At 40.2% G+C, this 10,125-nt stretch overlaps 1 protein-coding gene across 1 annotated transcript in view; it reads left to right on the top strand.

Annotated features, from left to right (window-relative positions):
- Positions 1-238: 238 nt before the first annotated feature.
- The window catches only part of slc15a4 (solute carrier family 15 member 4), a 30,020-nt gene continuing 20,133 nt past the window's right edge, over positions 239-10,125 (top strand). Inside the window, exons 1-6 of the mRNA XM_080500188.1 lie at positions 239-374; positions 952-1,556; positions 3,948-4,240; positions 5,014-5,155; positions 5,400-5,477; positions 7,476-7,656. Of these exons, the coding sequence (XP_080356314.1) occupies positions 984-1,556; positions 3,948-4,240; positions 5,014-5,155; positions 5,400-5,477; positions 7,476-7,656 (1,267 nt within the window). The 5' untranslated portion in view covers positions 239-374; positions 952-983. The remainder of the gene's footprint in view (positions 375-951; positions 1,557-3,947; positions 4,241-5,013; positions 5,156-5,399; positions 5,478-7,475; positions 7,657-10,125) is intronic.

The following is a 10,125-nucleotide window of genomic DNA, read 5'->3' as shown; positions in this document are numbered from 1 at the left end:
TGCCAAACATGTTTATTTTTTAACATAATTTACACGAGAAAATCTGTGACGACAAAAAAAAAAGGCAATTTCACTTCCTCCTCCCTGGTCCTTCATCCGCACACATGAAGCAGATTATTATAGCGTATGGATAAGATGCCCAACACGGTCTTTACGCTCGCCTTGCTTTTGTAGATCTTTTTCTGGGCAACACAAGCGTGAGAGTTTTCAGACTGAGCTAAGTGTCACGCGATGGTACTGTGACACTGTTTTGTTGACTTCCAGTTCCCTTTCGGTGAAGTTTACAAGAAAGTAACTTTATATTTCTGTTGGTGATTTTATTCACGTTCATTGGGATACCCGGTGACCACTGCCACACGTCTCAGTAATTAAAGGTAATGTAAAACCAGTATTTTACTAAGCTGTTGTTGTGCTAAAGCTAGCTTACTTTGGACTCGAGTTATTTGATATCGACAGCTTGGCGGAGTTTTCCATCAGAGCCTTCGAAAGTTAGAAAATCAAACCCGTTGACACTATTTCAGGAATGGAGCTTTGCAAAATGTATCGTAGCACTTTAAGAACATTCCAAGGGAGGTTCAGAAAGACCAAAAAGTCTTTTATACAACTTTACAGACACATTTATTTACTTATATGTTTTCTCATATTATTGTTCTACCTAAATATTAATATCTCTAGTGCTCTTAAGATATGTCAATATTGCCATACTATTTTAGTTATCCGTTTAATTAAACGTAACATGAATGTTAAGTGGTGTTTATCATAGTTAGTATTGTTATACCTTGATTGCGTTAAATGTAAATGGCAACCTATGAACTCTCTCTCTCTCTCCCTCCCTCTCTCTCTCCACACACACACACACACACACACACACACACACACACACACACACACACACACACACACACACACACACACACACACTAACTGACCCAATCTGTATTTTATTTACAGGTTTGGACTCCATTGAACAATATTCCAGGAGTATGGCTAACAGCAGGGACACCAGTGAGACCACCCCTCTTTTGGACTCTGGAAGTCGACCCCCACCTCCCTCAGTCTTCAAAGGAAGAAGACTGGCCTGTGCGGCAGTCCTGCTTGCCGAGTCCTTAGAACGGATCGCTTTCTATGGCATCATATCCAACCTGGTTCTTTTTCTCAATAACAGTCCCTTTCTATGGGAGGGCACACAGGCCAGTCAGGCGTCCCTTGTGTTTATGGGAGTTACGTACCTGATTTCACCATTTGGAGGCTGGCTGGCAGATGCATACCTGGGAAAATTCCTGACCATTGCGTCAAGTTTGATCCTGTATCTTATTGGCATGTTATTTTTCCCCTTCCTTTCAAATGAGAACACAATGATGAATATATGTGGAGCTATGCCTGCATTTTCTCTGGAACCTCCAGAATGTCTGTGGCAAAATGCCACCCCTCCAAAAAACATAACCTGCCCTTCCCAAGATCGATATTGTGCTTCCGTGGTCTACAGTGGACTTTTTCTAATTGCGTTAGGTGTTGGTACCGTGAAGTCCAACATCACTCCATTTGGAGCAGATCAGGTACAGTATGAACATTGTACAGTTTCACATCTCAAAGTCTGTATTGCATAACTAGAGTGTGATCTTAGTGTAAGCTCTCTTCTTTAACAGGCCCATGAAAGATTAGGTATGCAGTGTGCCATCATGGGGGTCAGACATGTGACGGGTTTTCCGCTTTACCATGACATTTCACTGAGACATGCATGCTCTTAATCATCATGACCAGTTAAAATGTAAAGTCGAGGTCTTGGTGAATGTAGTACAGCCAGCATTACTCATGAGGAATGTTATTATTTACACTGAAGACTTAACAAGAAGTGAAACATGCATCTGTAAGTGCGTTGTCAAAATATGACCTGACTAACCAGGAGGCCTGCTACAGGATCCAGCAGGCAAAAAAATGGTGGGGCAGTTTGTCAATGGAGTCATTGTTTCTCAAATTACACTAATCAGTTGCAGATAAAACCTCACAAACTGTTCCTGCAGTGCAAATATGATTAGTTTGTGAGCTCATTGCGACTCACGAGAACACTTTTGGGTTTCTGTCAAAAGCCTAACTTGATCGAGTTTAAACATGCATTGGCATAAAAGAGAATGATTCTACAGAAATATAGCAAATACAGAATAGGATGCTTTTTGTCAGTGTCACATTTAGAGTGAGTAACCTGACAAAGACATAACTTCTTTGCATCTGAAATTTGCCGCTTATTCCCATTAACAATCCTCTTGCTGAAATACTGAGAATATGTAAGTGTAATTTAAGATTTAAATGCGACATTATTCCTATCCCAAACACAATTCACACTGCATTGATAGAAATTTTGTGTTTTGAATTTACATCTTTTTCACAAATATGAAATTGCATCTTAATGGAGTCCGCACACTGGCCCAGAGCCGATACAGCTGCAGCTGCTAGTTGATAGCTGGAAATTGAAGTTAGTCAATGATTCAGGAAGAAAGACACTTTACTGCAGCTATATACATATACTTTTTTCTTTTCTGAGTCGCATCACCCATCTTCTATATTGTATTTAACCAATATACGTCACAGGGGATTGGATTGTATCCCTGCTGAATATGAGCAAAGGCGGGGTACAACATCCTGGACAGGAGCCAAAGATATTTTACACAAAAACGGATCCAAATGACATTTTGAGCAGAATCCCCGTCGGTCTGGTTAAAGAGGTGGGCTTTCAGATGTGTTATGGGTGAGTCCAGGCAAAGGGCATTGCAGGGTTGTTCTGGGATGTATATGATTTGTGTAATATGTAGTTATATTCTGGATTTGATGGAAGATGCACATTAAAAACATGACAGTATATCAAAAGCTTGCCTCATACTGACATGACGAAGGGCCTGAGTGAGTGCAGCCACTTACACTGATTGATCTCGTGTCAGAACTAAATGTATTGGCAACATAAACAAATGTACTTTTTGCATACTATTTGAAAACATGTTACAGTGTAGTTGCTGGTTAGTCAGCAATAAAGTGATTAATTTAGTAAATGGCATTGCACAACTGCAGAGCAGAACCCCACGGAGATTTATGCAGAGTGCCGTGACATTATCTCTCCAGTAGTTAATTGTGGCTGTACCGGTGCATCTTCTGTGCTAATATATAAAACACATATCCACTTCATCATGCAGTGATAAAATCTTCCCCTCTCCCAAGATAACTGCGGGAGGGACCAGAGCCATTACGAGAATATTATTGTATGCTTGCATAGATATTGAACTAAATTTATAGTGGTTTTGTGAAGCTAATGTTATCGGCTATCATGCAGATTCTGGATGAATGCTCCGAGACACAAGAAGCAGATTGAGCCGGATTGCAGTTTATTGTTCGACCGTCCCCTTAGTATAATGTAGTTGTTTATATATTCCACGTTAATATGGCTGTATATATTCAAAAAAGGAAAAGCAGTACAAATATTTCTATATAAACTCTTTCTCCAGCACTCTCTGGAATACATGGACATTGAAAGTTTCTATCCTATGGGTGTTGTTGGATCATATTTTAAGCCCTAAAATGACACAATAACAGCTTAAAGCTTGAAAAGCCTGTAAACAGATGTAATTTTCAAAACCCTCCCACATTACTGAGGACTACTATTGGGATACTTTCTTATCCGTGGATCTTTCGAAAGTATTCACTTAAAGTATGACTTCCTGCTTGATTTCGGTGTCTCTTTGAACATGGGCGTACTGCGTTTTCTTGCAGCTTCTGCTTATTATCCAATGCATTGCATTTTTTCTCTATTTCTTTTTGTTCGTTTCCTGTGATGTTTTTTCTCAATTGTTTTTGTGTTAAATGAACAAATGAAAATGTATTTATATATCCATGACCATGTGAGCACGTGACCTCATTTGAATTTCTTCATCATGTGATTGTTTATGGTTTTGTGATCACAGGTCAAAGACAGAGGACCAGAAGCCACACGCAGGTTCTTCAACTGGTTCTACTGGTGCATCAATTTAGGAGCCATCCTGTCTCTGGGAGTCGTGGCCTATATTCAGCAGAACATCAGCTTTGAATTGGGCTACATCATTCCTGCCGTGTGCCTCGGGGTCTCCTTCCTCGTCTTTCTTCTGGGACGCACAGTCTTCATCAACAAGCCGGCTGACGGCAGCGCCCTCACTGACATGTTTAAGATCCTGGCCTTCGCCTGCTGTTCAGCGAAGCCGAATGAGCCCAACCTGCTCCGGTGAGCGCAGCGCGTAACTTCGGTGCATGAGTCGTTTCAGGTGTTGTTGTTTTTTAATGGCACGATAAGAAATGTAATAATACAAAGTGCATTGTCAGCTGTTAAAAAAGTGATGTTTAAAAAAAAAAAAACAACATCCCCTCAGTTACAAACGAGACATTCACATTACCTGCAGTGTAGTAAAGCAGATATCAGTCTCATTGGGACGCCTCCGTCTTGCTGTGTACTAAGTGTTTTGTTCATGGCGGAGTTGAGTGGGATGGCAACTCTGATCCGATGGAATAATGCAGGTAGGTGTTGTTGATAGGCCTTTATCGTAAAACCTTTTTTGATCCCCTTGTATAATTCTTTTTTTTCCCCCCACTGGCCTGTGCGTTCATCTTTTCTCCCGGTGGGTGAAAACCTATTCTGAAGTGCTGATACTTGACTTTGAACCAAAGAAGCACAATCGGCTCAAAAACTTGACATTGAATATTTTAAGTTGGACAATCCTGTAGCCTTTCAAGAATTCCTTATTAATGCATTTTCTCCAGAGATGGGGATTATAGGCTTTAGAATGAAGTTTCCTTCCTATCTCTAAAAGAACTGTTATTTAAGTTTAAGATGTTCATAAAAAGACTGATTAAGTCTCCCTTCAATGGTTTCTGCTAATTCTAGTTTACTCCCTATGTGCTGTGTGTGTGTGTGTGTGTTTTTCCATGCTGATAATCGCACTGTAGTTTTGAAACTTTTCAAGTGTGTTTGTTTTTTTCTTCTTCTTTTTGTTCTTAAAGCAATAAACCAGCACTGCTTGACAGGGCCAAAGTGACCTATGGAGGTAAATTCCCAGAAGAAAAAGTCGAGGAAGTGAAAGCATTGGTCAAAGTACTTCCAGTTTTCTTCGCCCTTATTCCTTACTGGACTGTGTACTTTCAGGTATGGTTAAAATGTCTTAAATACTATTTTGTCATTGCACAAGAGGAAAAATATTGAGGGATTTTATATGATAAGCTCTCTGGATTTCAGATATGTGCACAAACGCACACAGATGTACTGAATGAGATGAGATTATTTCCCATTCGAAACCTGGAGACTACTGGCTTTGCACCAGACACCCTGGTGATCATAAAGTGGAGAATTACTTCATGCTGAGACTGCAATCTCCTTATGTTTGTTGCAGATGCAGACTACATACGTCCTGCAGAGCCTCCATCTGATGATTCCCAACCTTCCAAACCGCACGTCCGGCTCCAATAAGGTAAAAGTGGAGGCTCTCTCTGTCTACTTAAGTGAACAAATAGCATTAGTGTGGTGTGACATTGCAACTTGCTGCTGAAACTGTTATATAATTATAATGAATGAAACAGCATGGAGCTTTAACATGCATCTCCACTGGTTGTTTTGAAATAGATTTTTCCACGATTGAAACTAAAGGAGTCAGTAGGTCAGTGACACACAATGGTGAGCAACAGCTGGAGGCATCGGCAAAGGCGGGTAATGCCTTGGGGATTAAATGCGAACTTCACAGACTAATACCTCGCAGATTAGCAACCTGGCAGTGTGTATGTGTATCGCTCCACAGCAGCGCCTCCAGCTGATTCAGTGAGGCTGCTGTACCTGTGTCTCACTCCGAAGGATCTTATGTTGAGTTCTGCAGGGCTTCGGTTCGTCAGCGCTCCACATGATCCGCCACTCCTGAAAAATCAAAGTTGTATCACCAACACAACTGAATGAACATGTGTTGTGTGCATACTGTAGTATTCCCATTCAATCCAAATGTGACTTGCCGTTGTCTAATTTTCATCAAAACACAATTCTAACACTGTGGGATATGTTTTGTTCATGTTTCTTTATTTCTGACCCTGCCTGGGACCTGCGTTTGCCTTTTTATATTATTTTTACTCCTCATATCATTCATCTGGTATAAGAAACGGAACGGAATGTCTTTTTTTTGTTGCTGCGACCAGCTTCTCAGTATCTAAAGAGAAGTGAGATTAGATGCCTCTGTCATTTGCTCCCTCTTCTCACCACAGATTTCAATGGTAAACTAAACTAAAAAAACAAGCTACTGTCTTTTGAAGGGAACAGAACTCAAGCAAGTAATAACCAAAAACAGGGCTATGGAGGAATTGGTTTTCTGATAGTTTATGTTTAAATGACCTGTTAGTAGTAAAGTAAGTAAATATGCTTTTACCAGTTGCATTCCTGAAAGTTAAAACTGAGCAAAAATCTAGGGTACACACATGATTTTAAGTCGGTGAAATTGATACTTTAAATTAAAAAATTTTTTGTTGATCATTGATGAAATGCACGTGCATACAATATATGTATGGGCAGAGCACACTGCATGTGGTTCATTGTGAGGAAGTAGAAAAGCTTGAGATATAGTCACACTGGAGCACAATAGCCATTTAAAGCAGACTTTCTACAGCAGAGAAAGAGTCTCACTCAGTTGATCCCATCATTTCGAATATGATAATGCAACAAACAAGGCAGGGAAACACTCTCTAAGGAGCTGCTTATAGATTGCCAGTGGTTACTCCAAGAAATGGAAATTCAATTTGAGAATAAATGATGCTATCAGAAGTGTTCAACCAGAGACACATCAGGGGCTCAGATGGCACTTTGAATTTGAATTACAAAAAAAACAGCTCTGGCAGTTTGCACCATTTCATTGCTCATTCAATAAAATACTGCCTGTTTGTGGAGATAGTTTGCATGCTCACAATGGATATTTGTCTGATTGATATGTAATCCACAATGTTTGCGAAGTGTAATTATTTCTTTCAAAGGTTATACTTTATGGTAATGGATACAGTTATGAGCTGAAATTTTAACTTTGTTTCATTACCTTGCCTGTTATGGCAGTTTTAATGAATCTGAATTAAAAAAAACCCCAACAAATAACAAACAAGAGTGCTCTCAATACCACCATGTGTGCTGCTGCCTTTATGGATATTTGTCCTTCTAGTTATTTCATAATAGTACAGTTATTTCACTGTGTACTGTATTTTAATTGTGATTTGAATTAATATTCGTCATTACACTATGTTTGCTTTTGACCACCTGGGGGTGCCAAAGCAGTATCCAGACTGTTTGTGTTCATCCACACACATGCATACTCACTTATGCATGTGTGTGGATGAACACAAACAGTTGGTGAACTGTTTTGGAATGCACTGACATTCTTTGTAGTTTTCACGCTTTGTTGATTTTTGTACATTTTTATTTCATCTTTCTCTTCTGGCTCCCTCAGATGACATTCCGCTTCCCGGCTGCCTGGCTCACCATGTTTGACGCAGTGCTCATCCTAATGCTGATTCCACTTAAAGACAAAGTGGTGGACCCCATCTTGAAACGCCGCGGCCTGCTGCCCTCCTCTCTGAAGAGGATTGCGGTGGGGATGTTCTTTGTCATGTGGTCGGCCGTGGCAGCAGGTGCGTGCTGAGAACAGACGGGTACTCTTTATATCGTCACTTACGTAGGCCGGACTGAACCATGATGAAACATGATGAAATTAGACATTCATCTGATGGAAAATGCTACATGGAGCTGGTGCAGTTGCTCCAACATCAGTGTTTCACAAACGGACACATAGATACGAATCTAACATGTTATTGCTGTGATAAGTCGTGTGTGTGTGTGTGTGTGTGTGTGTGTGTGTGTGTGTGTGTGTGTGTGTGTGTGTGTGTGTGTGTGTGTGTGTGTGTGTGTGTGTGTGTGTGTGTGTGTGTGTGTGTGTGTGTGTGTGTGTGTGTGTGTGTGTGTGTGTGTGTGTGTGTGTGTGTGTGTGTGTGTGTGTGTGTGTGCAAAATTTGAAATAAGGATTCCTTTTAGTGCAAGTTTTTTATTTTTTATTTACCTGAGGGGACACACATAAAACCAGGACTGCTGTGAAGGGCGCTATAAGTTATTCTAAATTCGGCTATTCCTCATAAACTCAGCTCTCGGCTTTAGCTTTGACTTTTATAAGTAAGTATTTAGATGTCAATGCCTTGCAAAATTTCTGCCTTCCACATCAATCTTTTTTTCTCTTTTTTTTTTGATACTAAGAGCCAACATTTTTATAAACGCGCTGCCAGCCAACAAAGTCAAGACAAGTGAAGATACGCCTACAAGCCCAAACTCCATCCATCCATCCATCTTCTGCAGAGCTTTATCTAACTCAGGGTCCCACGGCAGTGGAGCTGATCCCACCTGACTATGCGCACAGGCAGGGTACACCCTGGACAGGTCAACACGGAGAGATAATCAAAACATACATTCACAAATACAATGTTTACTGTATTGTGTGAGGAAACCTGAGGAGCCTTGAAAAAAATCAAAACACGCGCACACACGACTTGAACTTGAGATTTTCTCATTATCATGTAAGACAACATAGTGTGGCTCAAACACAGACTATGTACAATAAAAACAATAAAGCAGTTGTTTTGCATTCCTCATGTACACTAATTTTCATTTGATCCCTTGGGCCATTCAGGGACAACCAGAAAATACTGCCTGCAGGCTGCACAATGCCCAGGTCGGCTTTTCTGAATTGTTTACTGTAGTACTCAGCAGATGGTCTGTCAGAGATATATCAGCCCCTGAATGAAAACATCATCTTTCTCCTGGCAAAGGTAGAGCAGCAGTGTTGGGCTCTTTTATTTGTTTTTGGGGTTTTTTTCCCCCCAATCCCGTAGATCATGATGGGAGCTTTGGTTTCAAACTTTGGTGGTGAATGTACCTGCATCATGCATCAGTACTCTTCAATCCCGTTCACACCCAGTCCGTCAATTGTTTTGAAAATAAAGTCAAAGCCACGCCTGTCAGTGGGAGTTGCTGCACTGATAAATCCAGGCTAAAATGTTATGTGAGAGAGACACAAGCCCGGAGGCAGGAAGAAAGCAAATCAGTAGCACTCCTGAGAATCAATGTACATCATATTCTCCACAACCACTATCTTTTATTTTTCTCTCCCTGATGCAGGTGCACATTACACCTGCCACAAACTAATATGAACGTATTTTGTCATTACTGACCTTTAGATATTGACTGGTGCGCTTTTGCCGATTCCCAATTCATTTGTAAACACGCACTTCATCAAGTCCGACAGCAGTAGTTAGAGGTAATTAAGAAAGAATATTCTTTCTCACAAATTAGAATAAAGATGGCAAACAGCTCATATAATATTGTTTCTACAGGAAGTAATCAAAACTGATTTCTTCATTCCATATTAATTGTTGCTCCAGAGTACCCATTAGAGATCTGGGCAATCTTGTTTATTCTTTCCTCTTATAAACCTGGGTCAATTTTATTTCATGTTTCATGTCTCAATTTGATGCTATCATAAAATACAATAATGTTATTGCTTCTCTTGACTTGCTCAATAAAATATGACCTTATTCTTGCATCCTATCTTCCATTTATCATCTATCCATCTTTATCTAACTCATGGTTATGTGGGGTCTGGATCTGATGCCAGCTGAATATGGAGGAAGGCAGGGTGACACAGGACAGGTTTTGACAATAGTGTGCACAACTGATGTGCAGTTAACAGACCAATGCTTTAAAAACAGTCCATAACGTGGTCAAACTCACTTTTTCAACATTAACATTTGTATTAATTGGCGATAATTCAAGTTCACACGATAAGAAAAGCTCATAAATACAGCTTTATTTGAAGAAAATAATACTTTACTGCTATATTTGTGTGTATGTGTCTTTTTGGAGAAGAGAGAAACCAATAGTGGCCTGAACTGTCATTTCATGCCTCACTTAATATGTCCATGTTGGTGATGGGATGGCAAAGTTTGCTGTTGGGACAGTCCTCAGATGTACTTAGCTGAGAGTTATTAAAGCCTGACTTAGTCCGTCAAAAACATCATTTTAAATCATTGCAATGCGGTAAAAGGCCTATTAGC

The sequence above is a fragment of the Blennius ocellaris genome (assembly GCF_963422515.1).
Source record: "Blennius ocellaris genome assembly, chromosome: 7".
Classification (NCBI taxonomy): Eukaryota; Metazoa; Chordata; class Actinopteri; order Blenniiformes; family Blenniidae; genus Blennius; species Blennius ocellaris.
Note: the sequence above shows the minus strand (reverse complement) of the source record. Positions and strands in the feature narration are given on the sequence as shown.